The sequence below is a fragment of the Watersipora subatra genome, chromosome 9, assembly GCF_963576615.1.
Source record: "Watersipora subatra chromosome 9, tzWatSuba1.1, whole genome shotgun sequence".
Lineage (NCBI taxonomy): Eukaryota > Metazoa > Bryozoa > Gymnolaemata > Cheilostomatida > Watersiporidae > Watersipora > Watersipora subatra.
In genome coordinates, this window is record NC_088716.1 from 51,074,377 (window position 1) to 51,091,336 (window position 16,960).

The window sequence follows — 16,960 nt, forward strand, 5'->3', positions numbered from 1 at the left end:
GGTTAGGCTAGATTATGAAATTACCTTTTAGAACTTGCCTCATTGTATGGTTAAATCTTGGACGATACTAGTCACTCGATGCCTTGAACTGATAATTTAAAGAGGAACTTAAACAAAATTGTAGTAGATTTATCAAAAAGTATCCGTATTTTTCTATCATTTGCGATTGCTTTTGATGTTTGATGTGATCTGACTGACAGGATGTTTCAAGATGAAAATCTACAAAACTTGATCATGGTTAAAACGCTCAAATCAAGAGAAAGTGCGATTATGATGTCCATAATTGTACAGAGGAGTGTAACGCTGTAACTTGTACGCAATATATAAACTGTAGCAGCCATAGCAACTAGTTGCATCACTTGGGACATATTCTTCTTCTGAACATTCGAACTGCGATCAAGTTTTGTCGATTTTAATCTTGAAACATTCTGGCAGTCAGATCACCTCAAACATAGGGAAAAATCGCAAATGATAGAAAAATACTGATATTTTCTGTTATAACCTGCTAAAGTTTTGTGTAAGTTTATCTTTAATGGCTGTTTGTTTCCAGCATTTGCTTTTTTATTCACACAACAGAAAACCTTACATGTTACTTTTCATAACATATATGTTGGGTTATTACATCATTTGGCTATATAATATTCTAAAGATGTATCATAATGATATAAGCTAGTTGTGATCAATGTAAAGGGAGGCTGCCTTGTAAAGGGAGCCACGGTAATGTCTGTGTTTTTTATGCGAATAATGGTATTGTTGGTTAAGCGATTGTGTCTATAATACCACACATAATCTGATGCAATCAACGGCACAAAGTATTTTCTTGAAATGGTTACAAAATAGAAATAGCTCATTATGTGAGATTTACGAACATCGCAACACACAATCGAGATAAGGATCTAGAGAAAGTATGAAATAGTTATGTCAGATTAGTCAATATTAGAATTATTTTTTCTCATCTCAACCATATGAAAAAATAAGTTTTAATAACTGCCCAGAATAATAATAATAAACAATTTGTGAGTTGTCTGTTCCCATCCGATATGCAGTGTAAATCCAAATTATGATGCTAACAATAATGTCACATTCGTGTCCTTACTGTATGTATGTCATCCTTGGTTTGCCTCTTGGAGTGATACATTATTTTTCTAGGCTTGCCCTTCATAGGCTGGTTTTATTCACTGGTACTATTCACTTGAAGCTGGAGGAGTTGCCAATCACTTGGCATTGTGGGTTTTAAACTCAAAAAGTTAGTGGTCACCATTCAATAAATGAACAGGGCCTAGAATGAATTCAACTATCGCAAGCCCCTCTCTTATTAAATCATGAGAGTAACACATATATGTTAAAACAGAATTATGGTGGTCTACATGTCTTTGTTGATATGGCTATGATATCTAACATGAGATCATGGCTGTGGTATCCAACATGAGATCATGGCTATGGTATCCAACATGAGATCATGGCTATGGTATCCAACATGAGATCATGGCTATGGTATCCAACATGTGATCATGGCTATGATATCCAACATGAGATCATGACTATGATATCTAACATGAGATCATGGCTATGGTATCCAACATGAGATCATGACTATGGTATCCGACATGAGATCATGCCTATGGTATCCAACATGAGATCATGGCTATGATATCCAACATGAGATCATGACTATGATATCTAACATGAGATCATGGCTATGGTATCCAACATGAGATCACGGCTATGGTATCCAACATGAGATCACGGCTATGGTATCCAACTTGAGATCACGGCTATGGTATCCAACTTGAGATCATGGCTATGGTATCCAACATGTCATCATGGCTATGATATCCAACATGAGATCATGGCTATGGTATCCAACTTGAGATCATGGCTATGATATCCAACATGAGATCAGATGTTCATCAATAGTCATCAATAATGCATGCATTTTTAGTTTGTAACTTTAAGCTAATTACATTTCCACTATATGAAAACTTAAGTGGAAAACTTCATTATACGTGGCTTAGAGAGTGATGCTCTGCGCTTTGCTGATATAACTCTGTCTATAGTCAGTCTACATTTTGAGTTTGGTCTTCACTTATCACTGCATTGCGCAGCCTTTCAACTTGATCGGCTATCTCTAACTACAATGGAAAGAAGTTTTGATACCCACTAAGAGATGTTGTTACTACAATCTGCTGTTACTAGCCAGAGAAAATACTTTTGGCCGGACCAAAGTTTAGATGTTATATTCAGTGTTTTGTGCCAGATATATATAGTGTATACGGTGAAACTCGGATAACTCAAACTTCAAGGGACCGAGCAAAAGTGTTCGAGTTATTAGAGCGTTCAAGTTATCAGGACAGTCATAAGGGCACGTATTTATCAGTAGATACATGTACATATACAAACTATATATAAATCAAAAACATAGATTGCTTGTTGCAAGTTAAATAGTCTCTCGTGTGAAGTTTTAAATATTTTTAATCAGAAAGTATAGATATTTTACTATCACTTGAGGTTTGTTTGTTGTTTTAGGTGATGTGACTGCCAGGACGTTCTCAGATTAAAATTGGCAAAACTTGATCGCGGTTAAAATGCTCAGAAAAAATACATACGTATTTTTCTACTGATCGTTTTAACCAAGATCAATTTTGCAGTAAGTCAGTTATTACAAAACTGCTTTACTATTAAAAACCCATTATCAATTTTGCCGATTTTACTTTAAATTTATCCGAATTTTACCTCGCTTTTCTTGCTTTCGGAGGGTTATCGCTAAGCGGATGTTTAGTAAAATTTGATTTTTGCAAACCTTTAGAAAAGTCGTTAATGAAAATATTTTGCCGATGTTGGTAATAACGAGGCCTAAGAACTACTAAAAGTCGATGTTTATCTCTATGGCTTGGAATAAAGTGGTATTCTAAAGCGATAGTAACAACCGTCTCGGTAGCCGTTTGGCAAAACCTGTTCGAGTTAACGAAGTTTCGGTCGAGTTATCTAAAACCATTTATCATTGCGTGGGAACGGACCAAACAAATACGTTGAGTTAACCGTGTTTTCGAGTTATCCGAGGGTGAGTTATCCGAGTTTCACTGTAATTGCTTTCTACAGCGACTCCTACTTTGATAATATGACTAAGGTTTTGATGACTATGCTATTCTGCTAGGCTATATACATATATAGTTATATATACTTTATTGGGCAGTCATAATCATTCTGTATAAAAAAGGTTTTACATATATATGGTACTACAAAAAAATAAAAAGAAAGGTATTGCCATCTGGTGTCATAAACGCAAAAACAAAAATTTATCCAAGGAAGACTTAAAACTACCAAGTTTAGTTATAAATTTTATCTCTTTTAGTAAAAGATAAACAAATTAGCAATACAATTGTTGAGTACATCTTTTGGTAAGTACAAAATATAATCACCGTGGTGTGGATATCTGGTGCTTGAGAATTGAAACATATCAGTGATATATGAAGGAGTTTTTGAATCCAATTCATGAAGTATACCCTGTGGTACTGCATTTTTGTTGTTGTTCTCTCTTTTTTCTGATTTACTTAACATACTGTAGACGCTCCTATAATGCAAATTCCAGATAACGTAAATTCCAGATAACGTAAATTTCAGACAGCGTAAAAAAATCATGTCAAGTTTTTGCTTTGTACTACATAAAAGTTACATATAACGCAAACTGTCAAAAATGGGCATCTTCTCAAGTTCAATTTGAATGGTAACTATCTCGCCGCACTTGTGAGAAAAATGATGCACGCGTAGCATTATATATACACTGTACACAACTTGCATGACGTTTTAGTTCATCGTGATAAATTGTCAGATGTGTTGACATAACAGAGAATAGGTAGCTGCGCAATTGCTAGTAAATAAGGCCGAGTGGTGCAGGTGTTATACAGCGTCAGTCTACTAATATGAATCTCACGAGTTGAGAGTACCGCCAAAAATGGTCTTTTATCCTAACCTGACCCGGGTTATAGATAGAGGACGAACAGATAGACACCACTCATTTTACAGTAAAAATATATTTTTTGTTTTGCTTTATTGTAAATGTTTAAAATGTTTGTTATAGTTTTACTTTGCAGAATAGACTTTGCTGTCTAGAAAAATAAACAAATCGTTGCAGATGTCAAATATGTGCATTCTCGATCAATTTAATGTACAATTACTGCAATCATAGTCTATAAAACCAGTGAAATCGATCAGAAAAAGGAGAAAAAGTGCAATGCAAACTAATAATATTACAGTTATGATATGGCCAACAAATTAAAAAGTTAAGTCTAGTTTTTTTTCTTTTTATATGGTTAAAAGGGTGAGTTAGAAAATATCTTGGATTGGATTATGCAATTTACATGTATTTTAATGTTTTTATAAGGTAAAATCCCTATATAACGTAAACCACATGGAACGGATTATTTACGTTGTAGGGTCATTTATTGTAGTTGCCATTGAGCATACCTGTATGCTAGTTGATGGAGTTGTGTTCTCTCTTTCTCGTGCTTACTAGCACGATTCACTAGAATATTATGGAAATGTCACCGAAGTGCTGTATATCATGCATGATCTAAAAGTTCGTTTATTGATTTCTGCAGTGACCTTAATGCTGACCTTGTTGTTTGTTAGAATATCCAAGTGTGCACCAGTATCATTCTGTGCGAGTACCATCGGCAGAATATAAACTTATTTTCAATGATAGGTATAGCAGCAAGACAACATTATTAAGTTCGCAACATGTCGTTAGGGTATGACCCAAGCCTTAGCAAGCTCTTCCATGTAAGCTGCTCACTGCCTGCCAACTGGGCTCTGCACCTCGGTTAGCCAAGCTCTTGTGCACATGAAACCTTCCTCAATAATTTTTGTGGTGTATTTTTTTGGAATTGTCTTACTTAACGAAAAAATTCAATAGCTCAGTTATGCCGCACATCTGCCATGCCATGGTATGGAGATTTACCTCTCAATGAATGCTTGCTAACAACTTCATAATGATTATTTGCTGCTGTCAACCCTATCTTTCCGACAATAAATTGATATCAACTAGCTTTCATTGCCATTGTTCTCTAGCTATTTGTCATAAAAATACTCAAACTATTGATGCACCAATATGGGGAGTTGTCTTATTTCATAAATACACAATGAAGGAAATAGACACATTATCGCTGTATCTAATTTTTCATAATTAATTATTAACTAATTGAATATTTGGTATCAGCGGCATGTTCTTTTATGCTATTTTTCTAACAAAAGTTTTTTAGCTAAATTTAGACTGAGAACTAAAGCACAATTGTCCCTTTACTGCAGGATGTGCGTACATATATTAATCAAAAGTACTGTTCACTGGCAGATGTAGGAGGTACAATGTCGCCAGAATTGCAAGTTTTGTCTGCTGCCAAGAAATCATATTTTTTGTGTAAACTGTGCATGCTCTTGCTTAGCATCATTATAATTACAAGGTTTTAGGAAATGGCCTAATGTGCAATATTGTTTAGCCTAACTTTCTTTAGACGTCAAATGATGTTTGTCAGCATTAGGAGCTGTCACGTTTTTGTAAACGAAACTATCCATTAACATCTCAACTGTATATTTATTTCCTTTGCAATGCTGATTTGACTCGAACCCATTGACTCATTTTTACCAATACACGCATTGCTGTACATGATTGCTATCACATGATTGCTGATCAAACAGTTGAATTTGGTGTGACCTCACACAGTCTTGCAATCGGCAACCTTTGGTTTTGATTGTTGAATGATGGGATACTAAGAAATAGGCACCTTTTGCTACACATGAAGTATGCATGTACATGTATGTGTTAGTAGATTGTCAATATTCTGCGTTTTAATCGTGATGAAATTTTGTTGGTTTTAATTCTGGTAGTCAGATCACCTCCAACATCAAACATCAAAAACAATTGTAAAGGATACTTTTTGATAAAATGTACTGCAATTTTATTGAAGTTCATCTTTAATTGATAAAAGCACTATCAACTTCCAATCGTGAGTAATTTGAAGGTATCCACTACTACAGCTATCTACTACTAGTAGATAGCTACTAGTAGTAGATCCAAAATGTTTGCATCTACTACTAGTAGATACCTGCAAACATTTTAATTAACATAATGTAAATAATGCACTTTTTGATGACGCCTGAATGTGACATGAAGCAACAGGTGTTTTATTTGTTAACAGACTCTTCTACTTAAAAGGCTGCTGCTTCACTGTTCACTACCATGCACATGCAAGCTCTGCTGCCGCTGTTCCTGCAGGCAGTTTGCTTCAGCAACAGAGAGCTCTTGGATTGGTATGTTCATTATGTTTGGCTCTAATGGAGTTGTTCTTGAAATAAGTTGCAAAGACACTATAATGTTTGTCATATAAACTCAGTACATTAATGCTACATGTATATTCTGAGTGGCTTTACTCACCACTGTATTTGTAACTTCAGTAGACTATCAAAAGGATATTTGGGTGCATGATCGTATTAGGCCGTTGTCCGTGAAACAAATTTTATCGTTATTAGATGATCCATGAAAATATAGCCAATAACTGACACGCCAGCAACGATCAGTAGGAATTAGGTCTACATAATTGAATCAATACAATCTGAAAGATCGACCTTGTCGAGAAGGTATAACTTAGTGAAGAAAGTCAGCCTTGAATGATTGACTCAATTGGGCCAAAAAGTAGCTTTGGCACTACAAAGCAATAATTATGACACTAACATCAACAATGTGCGGGCACTAGGCTAAGTTGTATATAGTTTTGTTATCGACCTTGACACACTATTTGTGTGAGTGGGTCATTTACTACTTCTACTTTCATCTATGGAGAGAAAAAGGTCTCATGGATTGGATTATAAAAGGGTGTATCTTATGAAGTGTCGTGGACCCTTTGACAAGTATCCGCAACTTTACGTTTGACCAAAATTGATTCTATGAAAAAAAAATTAGATTTTACTCAAATCTAAAAATCTTGGCTAATTGTGCGTGCAAACCTAAAGTTATTGCATTTACTTAACAAGAGCAGGGCATTATTACCTATCGGGCTAATTGTGCTTGCAAACCTAAAGTTATTGCATTTACTTAACAAGTGCAGGTCATTATTACCTATCGCTTTAAAATAATCAGAATGCATAGAGATGACTTTCTCTACGGTTTTAAAGCTATTACTTTTGCTGGTGACCAAGTACCGATAATTATACGATGGCGATGACCTTTAGGATTTAAACCAAACTTATAGCCTGACCCTATAATATAAGTATATTAATTTGTTACATTTGTGGCTTACCATGAAACCTCTAATTGAACGCCACTGCGCTCTATTTTTCAACCCTTCTTCTATAGTGGTGGTCAATTGGAGTTGGCGTTCAAATGGAGACTGGCGTTGTATTCTTCAAATGGCTCGTCAGAATTTTGGGAAAATAAATTTAGCCCTTTTTCTGGCGAAGCAAATGTTGCCTTTATTTTGCCCTCTTTTTATGGTGGCGTGTTGTTAAACCTTTTAGATGCAATAAACCTGCTAACTTACCTCCAACTTTGTCAAAGATCTCAAAATAAAATATGCATTGGGAAGCCGAGAGATATCTCTACCAGTTGTTATCTATTGCTTGCCATTAATCTGCAATGATACATGTATTATAGCCTGTGCATTGCTTTGCAATTTGTTGGCATTTTCAGTTTTTATTTCATTCTAAATTTGAATTTGGAGACATATTTTTATTTTATATCTATATTTAACACTGTTGAATAACGGCTCATTGTACTCACTGATATGTTTGCTACAGTTTGCAGCCAAAATTAGCTTTTTATGTGCAATAGAAGTGCAGTTATGAGCATTGGTCCATTGTAAGCCGTGTTAAGATAACCCAAGGATGCTATTAAATAACATGCTATAAATCTGCATATTTATAAGTTATACAATAATAATCTACCAAGGGATACAAATATATATTCATGAGCAAGTGAGATAAACGAACCATACTTATATTACATACAGAAAAAAAATTAACCTTTTTAAAACAAAAATATTTGCATCATTGCTCGGATAGCTGCGTTCAGATTGTTGTTTTCGATAGAACTTCTTCTGGTTGTCCAATACCTTCCACAATGTCTTCTGACGGCAACTCTTCTTCTGCACCACTGAACTAGTCGATATTTGCGTCCAAACAATTTTTGGCAGAGCAATACTTGTACGCGTTGTATTTAGCACAAATGCTATGCGTAAAATTTTTGCTCGCTAAGTGTAACCTTCACCCTAAAACTAGTCGTTCATCTACCATCGTAAATGGAAACTGTTTTTATATACATTTAACTCGAAGTAACAAGACCGCGTTAAATAAGAAACTACGATTAGCCTGAGGCAGTTAATAATTATTTCTATGGTGTTGCTTTCAAACTTTAATGAAAAAAACAAAAAAGCTTTCGAATTGGACAACGAGAGAATTTGTTGTTATTGATGTAAACGATTCATTATTAATACGATTTTGTTGACACTTTTCTACTGATTTATTGATATTATAGGCTCATAAAGATAAAATAATGTCAAGGGGGCTGTCAAATGGAGGTGGTGTTCAATTAGAGAGTGGCGCTCTATTTTTCAACCTTTTCTCTCAGGTTGGCGGTCAATTGGAGGTGGCGGTCAAATAGAGGTGGTGTTCAATTAGAGGTTTTACGGTATTTACCTTATAGTCTAAGAGAGAAGCACAATTATAGCCCAGCCATTACTTCAATAGGTGGGAAATCAGGAGTAGGCCTATATCTGTGCAGCTGATCAACCAAGCTAGTTTCACAGTACAGTCATACTTCGACTTACGAGCTTAATGCGTTCCGAGACTGAGCTCGTATGTCAATTTACTCGCATGTTGGTGCAATTTATTTATATATAGAACAATTAAATCTATATTGATTAGTGTCCAGACTCTAAAAAATGCAAATAAAACACGCAAAACAAGATATTGTAACAGAAAGAACATGTTGGTTATTGTCCTAACTTACCACAAGCTTTTAAAAAGCAACAAATAAAAAATAATGCAAGGAAATGTGATTAATTAAAATGTAAAACTAAATACATACAATAGCAGCTAACACTAGCATTTGCCAGAGAGGGAAATATCCTAGGGAGTTATAGCGAGTTATCCTTCATTACAAGAGTTGACTTTGATAAAGTTGGATTTTATCAGTCTTAAAAGACAAACTTAGAAGCAAACCTAAATGCAAACTTTCATTTTCTTCATTTTAATTAAAATTTCTTCGGCGTTTATAGTTAGAAGTTTCTCGCTGGTTAGCTAATTTTCCTTTGTTTCGCTTTCACGACTAGCCGGCCGTTTTAAGATAAACCTATCTGAGGACGTTTGCCTTTGTTGCCCTTTCAACATGTTGCGATTAGGACGAACACAGGTGTCATCACAAACGGTTAATGTACGACCACTAACCAACTTGTCCGAATGTTTATTGTTTTGATAGATAGCACCGGCCTTTTCACATAGCATCGTTCAGCTACGCTGCAACCAGCCAATTGTTTATCTTTTCTCCAATGCCTGAGCAGTCTCTCCATCAGCGGTCGTGAAGATCGCTACGCCGTTTAGAAACTATGGTTAGTCCTTTTGCGAACTAAATAAATGCCCTGAATATAATCCTGTTTGATAATTGTGAATGTATTTCTGTCATATTGCTGAGCTAGCTCAATCACGCATACACATTTCGCATATTTTTCAATAATTTTTCGTTTAATATTAATTGTTATCATTTGCTTTTTCTCTGCATTTCATCTTTCATTTTACTGGCAAACTTTCGGTCTACGCACAGTACTTTTAATTCACATAATTCTGCACTGAAAATCGCGCACAAAAAACACGGTACAAAAGTATAACCTGAGCAGTTGAAAAAATACAGAGTGATGCTGTTCTTATAAAACACCTCCGGAATACTTGGCAACTGACTCACGTGCTCGTATCTCAAACATGGCTCGTATGTTGGTGCTAAAACTTGGTTAAAAGCTGGCTCGTATCTCAAGTTTCTCGTACGTTGGAGCACTCTTAAGTTGAAGTATTACTGTATATGAATGGCTCATTAACAATCATATTGAATATTCGATCCAAGATATGTTTTTTATCTCTATTTGCCATTGTTTTGACTGCGCTGAGCAAAGTCGAAGTTAATACGCATTATTTGAAAGAGAGTGTATATACGCTGTCAGCACTGAACATGTTGAAAACTGATACAGTCTGAGAAAGTTTTGATTTCACAATTTTGATCTACATGCTTTTTAATAACGAACATTTTATTGTGTACATTGAGCTAGTGATGAGATAGTAGTGTTTTTATAATATCACAGTTGATAACACGGCAAACCCAGGTATGCTTTACACCTGAGAAAGGTTGCAATATTTTTTATTAGTTTTGCAAGTTCTTCAACACTTGCAGGAACCTAGGAACTGATACATACAGTTAGTCAATAGCTCTGCTTGTAATACTAGTCATTGACATCCAGGAAGATGTCACTAACAGTGACATTTGGTTGACAGGTGCTAAGGACAAGCTGGCATCATATAGAGTAGTCAAAGAACGCATACTACAGTGGAGTAATGAGAGATCCAAGGCAAAGGCAGCAGAACATATAGAAGCGACTGAACAACCACTGATGAGCCCAGACACTCCACAGAGCTCTGAAGAACCCTCATATGGTACACATGACCTTCACGTTACCTTCCTAAATTCCTTGTATATAGCGCAAGCCCTCAATTACTAAAAAAAGGCCAAGTAAATTGCTTGAGTAAAGGCTGGTCCTGTGCTATCGCAGCTCGTCGGTGTCACACAATACTTCGGTGATCGTATGTGATAACATTGTTAACACTATCGCAAACCCATGTACATTTATATTGGTGAGTAGTCCATGACATGGTATTCTCATTACACAAAGAAGTTGCTGAAACAATGAAATACTAGTCCAACAGGAACTGTCATGATGGGAAATATAGATTAAGCAATCCGTGACAGTCAATCACCATCGCTGAAGCGGCAAAATGCTCGGCAAAATATCGGAAAAGTTTGTCATCTGCAATGTTTTTCGATATCTTCGCATTGTCTCAGTGATGTCATCAGTTTATGGTGCGCATAGTCGATGATTAATATCGCGGTTTCCAAATTTTGTTCCTTTTGTTTAGGATGGATGAAAACAAAACTTTTTCACGGCAACCTAAACGCATTTCTGATTAGGAAACTCTTTAATATTGGGCCTCTGGTATTTCTGATAACTATAGTTTTATATCAGAGAATGGTGTCTGCGTTTTGGTCAAACTGTGAAAATAGTAGCGGTTTTCTTTTGCAGCCGGTCCTCGGTTTTTGGTGCACTTAGTCGATGAATAATTGCTGAGAGAACAAATTCGACATACAGTGATACAGTGTGAACCAGTCTTGAATTGATTGATCTGCTTGTGATTGGTATTATATGACAGTTACATCAGCCTAGCAGGTTCAATATATTATGTACATATGAGGCCTATTGTACTCTCATAATATTCCTTTACCCATCTCCAGGCAGAATAACCACCAATATCCACAGTCTAGTCATCGTCGTAGAACGGACACTCGACCTTGATAAATTTCTTGATCTCATACAGAAAAGAATGATTAACTTAACTACACCAGGTAAGATATTATGGCAGCGACTGTTGTGGCTGTTATAATAAAAAGCTGTTTTCACTTGCTTTTTCCTAGCAATTGTGAACTGTCACAACCAAATTGACCACAACAATATACCTCAACAATTGACACTAATAATATATTGTAATATAAAAATAATCAACCATATAACAATATTTTTGAATTATCGAGTATTAATTCTTTCATTGCCAAATTAATTTTTTTACCGGGGCATAATTACTGGAACAACGGTGTCAGAAATACTTGACAGCAACGCGTTTGGTACACTATACTTTTTTGGCGCTACGTAACAGAAACTTTGAATTTAACTTCACTGAATTTAGCTTACTAAACACTCAAGTAAAGCTAATTTTTAATCTTTTACTTAACTTTGTCGTCGTCCTGATTTTTTATAATCTGTTTTTGGCTTTTTGGCGCTTTTTGCTTCGCTTTCACTACAACTTTCAGCCGACCTTTTTAAAACTTTTTTCAAACTGATTTGTGGAGAAACATTGAGTGATGCTGTTTTCAAAAGCAGCGTCTCGCATACTTTGCCGTTTAGCGGCTATTGAGAACCAGCTCCTATTCTCACATCTCAAAGGTTTCCGGTATCTCAAGGCTGAGGATTAGTCAAAATTTTGCTCGTATCTCGATTTTCTCATATGTTGGGGCACTCGTATGTAGGTCTGTCCATAATCACTGTCTCAATATTTAGAGAGGTTTTTTGCATGTAGTTGCTGGGTCCTTTGAACTTATTAAACACTATATTCTGATAGAGCTTGCAATTCTCTATGAAATAATACATTGGTTATGAGCACAACTCATCCAGCTTCTTCAAACATTTCAAAAACATGTGTTACTCTTGCAACACCAGAGAATAGCGATTTTACAAGTTACTTTTGCTATTTGAAAAACTCTGTGATTTATGATATGATTTATGACCTCATTCTGCTATTGATAGGTCTTCTTTAAAGCAGTATTGCTCTCTCTCTTGTTTAGTGTCGGACAAGACTGTGACATGGTGATCTGGTCAATTGTCACCCATGAGATATCATTAGCTTTTACTGTAAAAGTGTTATCACTAGAACTAGCCTGCTTTAAAAACTGAATCTCATAATCTTCACCATCTACCTCTCTAACCAACTCTACATAGTTTTTGAAGGCTTTTTTCTCTCGTTATTTTCGTTAAAACGAAGTCGGCTACTTTTATCTTGGGAATTTTCTGGTTATTACCACTTTCATCATTGCGACTGCCATATTACCACCTTCATCATTGCGACTGCCATCATCTAAACATGGTGAAACAGGTTTGACTTCAACACCATTTAGATATACGAAGGAGTGCTTTTAGTGGTCAGAACTCTGGCTGACTCGGCTATATGAAACCTAAATGTATTTCTGATAGGGAAACTCTTCAATATTGGGCCTCAGATATTTCTGATAACTATAGTTTTATATCAGAGAATAGGGTCTGCGTTTTAGTCAAACTGCGATAATGATAGCGGTTTTCTTTGGCAGCCGGTTTCACTCAACTAAAAAATATTAAACATGGCTTTTGTTATTCAAATATATCGATTCTTGTGCTGAAACTTTTGCTGATTCTAACAAACTTTAGATTAAAGCTTTATTTAAGAAATTTTAGCTTTTACAGCAAAAATCATGGGCATATGTTGGCAAAGGTTTTTTTGACATGAATTAATTCTATCGGAACAAGAAAATTTCTGTAGTGAAAGAGTTATAATGCATGTAATGGCTCAGTTAGTCATTGTTAACTGTCAGCTCACCTATAACTATCATAGTTAACTGTCAGTTCACCTATAACTATCATAGTTAACTGTCAGTTTACCTATAACTATCATAGTTAACTGTCAGTTCACCTATAACTATCATAGTTAACTGTCAGTTCACCTATAACTATCATAGTTAACTGTCAGTTCACCTATAGCTATCATAGTTAACTGTCAGTTTACCTATAACTATCATAGTTAACTGTCAGCTCACCTATAACTATCATAGTTAACTGTCAGTTCACCTATAACTATCATAGTTAACTGTCAGTTCACCTATAACTATCATAGTTAACTGTCAGTTCACCTATAACTATCATAGTTAACTGTCAGTTCACCTATAACTATCATTGTTAACTGTCAGTTCACCTATAACTATCATTGTTAACTGTCAGCTCACCTATAACTATCATTGTTAACTGTCAGCTCACCTATAACTTTATCATTCATAGCATATTTGTAGCCAAAATAGGGAGATACTTTCCAAGATTCACACAGTGTCTTGTCAGACTTCCTGGAGGCTCTCTCGTGTGGGTGGATGATCCTAGCTTTGCCTTGTCTAGGCACATTATGGAGCACCAAGAGTCTATCTCAGAACAGGCTCATCTAGAGAGGCTCCTACAAGCAAAGTCAAAGGAAGGACTCGCTTCTGATAGACCTCTTTGGCAGCTGATCATCAGTAAAGGTAAGGCATGAATGGAAACTGTTGTTATGGAAAAAATAATGCGTAATTTCATTAATCTTAAGATGTACATAAAAATTGGAATATAAAAACCAACAGCAAAATGTTAAGCAAAATTGTGGCTGCTATGAGTAAACACGAAGTGATCTTAACAAAGATCCTCACTGGTTTTATCATCAATTTTTAAAATGCATATGGCAAGAATTGCGAAGCACGTTCAGCAGGTTTTGTGAATAGGTAGACACCCTTAGAATAAGGTAGACACCCCTAGAATAAGCTAGACACCCTTAGAATAAGCTAGACACCCCTAGAATAAAGTAGACACCCCTAGAATAAAATGGACACCCCTAGAATAAGGTAGACACACCTAGAAAAAGATAGAAACCCTTAGAAGAAGATATACACTCCTATATTAGGGTAGACATCCCTAGAATAGGGTAGACACTCCTAGAATAAGGTAGACACCCCTAGAATAAGATAGACATCCCTAGAATAAGGTGGACACTTCTAGAATAAGGTGGACACCTCTAGAATAAGGTAGAAAGCCCTGGAATAGGGTAGACATCCTTAGAATAGGGTAGACACCCCTAGAATAAGGTAGACACCTCTAGAATAAGGTAAATACCTCTATAACAAGGTTAACACCCTAGAATAAGGTAGACACCCCTAGAATAAGGTAGACACCCCTAGAATAAGGTAGACACCTCAAGAATGTAAACCAGCAATCCTATAGCGCAAATTCCACACAAAGTGGAAAAATTTATGTACAGCTTTTATTTCATATTATATAAGGAAGTCTTACATAAAACAATAATCTTACACTGCTTTTATTATGGTAAAGATATATTTTTATTTTATTTTAGACATATAAATTATTTTTCATTATTTTCTGAAAAAACAATGAAGAAATCATTGTAAATTGACATTGCAGGTGTGCGTACCCCTCAACTTATCGTAAAATTACCGTAATTTTGGACCATAAACTATGTAAAAGGGATACAAGCAAAGTTGTCAATACAAACCAATAATACCACAATTACTGTACAGTCATTAAATTAAAAAAGTTAGGTCTAGTTTTTTCCTATTTGAAAGGCCAAAAGGTGTGAGTTTAGGAAGATCTTGGAATGAGAGATTAGGCATTTTACATATACTTTACTGTTCGTATAACGTAAACGTTCTTGGAACGTTTAGGTCGCACTGTACATGTTTTTGTAAGGACGATTTGGCTTTATACATGCTGCCTTCTAGATATTTGCTTATTTTATAGTTACATTTGTCACTATAGGTTGCCAGAAAACCAATTTAGTCATAAATGAGGCATAATTTAGTCATAATTTGTCATCAACAGCTCTGACTAATGGCTCCCAACCTCCACAACATTGGTCTTACCATTACATGTACTTTACATTGCTGGATCTCACTTAAGAAGATTGTTACTTGTAGATTATGGTTCCTCGAAGGATGTCGTTCTGCTGTTGAGGTTCCACGGGTCCATGTATGATGGTATCACAATAGCTAAAATTTTAGCGTATGCTGTGGGAAACCCTCCAAACTTTATATTTACTCCTCGTGGTCAATATTTCCTTTATAAAAGCCATATTTTAAAGGTAGGTGAGAGGGCATTCGTCTTACTTATCTAATTTTTTATACACAAAAATTTTTCTTCCAAATAAATGTTGAGTCATAGTTTTACTTGCAAAATGCTTGCTCCAAGTAGTTTGTGATCTTGATGCCATCGTACGCTTGTCAATTGAGTAGAGGCTATACAGCGAATAGCAGAAAATCAAACCGCATAAATTACTGTACATGCTGATGATGAAATTAAATATTCACATATAAATGTCAGATTGGATACTGTTATATTTTCTGGTTGTATTATTTAGAAATATCCACCAAATGTCCACTGATTTGACTTTACTTCTCATCTATGTAATTTGTGAAAAAACTAAATAGTAAAAATGGAAGCGGTAAAGTTCAATTATAGAAATAACAAATCTGACTCACCTTTGCGCTGCCATTTAACAACAGGTTCCTTAGTTAAAAAATAAGTTTTCAGAGAAGACCAATCTTAATTTCCAACTTTGATATAGTTGGAATTGTCTTCTCAGATAACAGCTCAATGATAATGTTTAATGCTACAGTTCATTCTTACTGGACCCATACGACTGCTAAGGTTTTATATGAGAAGAAGAAGGCAACCTCTTACCAATGAGGATTGTAAGCCGAATAATGGTAAATACCATCATATCTACTTCCTCTGATGATACTGCCTGTCCGTTTTCTATTTTTTAGATATTCAAATAATGCTGTTTCATATTTTTATTTTCAAGTTTTCAGCTGTTCACGATCTTTGCTATTTCTTGAATGAGTGTATTATACGACAGGTATTATCCACCAGTACAGCTGGTCGGAAAGAACCCTCAACATGTCTTTGCTCATAAAGAATAAGATGCTGCTGAAAATGGCATTCAACGAGATGCTTTTGTCAATGGTAACAGGGGCCCTTCGAGGCTATCATCCTACCAAAGATGGAGAAATTGACCCTACATCAGTCTGCACATTGCCTTCAAACAGCAAGTATGTATTAACTGTTACTGCTCATGCTAAACATTTCACATGGGGGTTGTCTTCCCTTTTAGGTCGATTTTGTGTATGTTTCAGAGTTCTGGTGCCCTTTGATCTCTGGACAAACCTGACTAAACGCAAGACTCTGCCTCAAGGCAATCACTTGACTCTGCTACCCTGTCCAATCTCTGATGTTCCTGGTATGTTTTGTGTGGCTTGAGGTGTCGTTCTGCTTATTGCTTATGCTAAGCGAGTTAACTACAAATTTTTTTCTGCATATACTTC

The 16,960-nt window shown here is 35.6% G+C and overlaps 1 protein-coding gene across 1 annotated transcript in view; it reads left to right on the forward strand.

Moving 5' to 3' along the window:
* The window catches only part of LOC137403935 (uncharacterized), a 40,318-nt gene that overhangs the window by 3,517 nt on the left and 19,841 nt on the right, over positions 1 to 16,960 (forward strand). The window contains exons 4-11 of the mRNA XM_068090061.1: positions 6,192 to 6,303; positions 10,525 to 10,683; positions 11,537 to 11,647; positions 13,892 to 14,113; positions 15,554 to 15,717; positions 16,252 to 16,342; positions 16,495 to 16,687; positions 16,772 to 16,875. Coding sequence (XP_067946162.1) covers positions 6,192 to 6,303; positions 10,525 to 10,683; positions 11,537 to 11,647; positions 13,892 to 14,113; positions 15,554 to 15,717; positions 16,252 to 16,342; positions 16,495 to 16,687; positions 16,772 to 16,875 — 1,156 coding nt within the window. The remainder of the gene's footprint in view (positions 1 to 6,191; positions 6,304 to 10,524; positions 10,684 to 11,536; positions 11,648 to 13,891; positions 14,114 to 15,553; positions 15,718 to 16,251; positions 16,343 to 16,494; positions 16,688 to 16,771; positions 16,876 to 16,960) is intronic.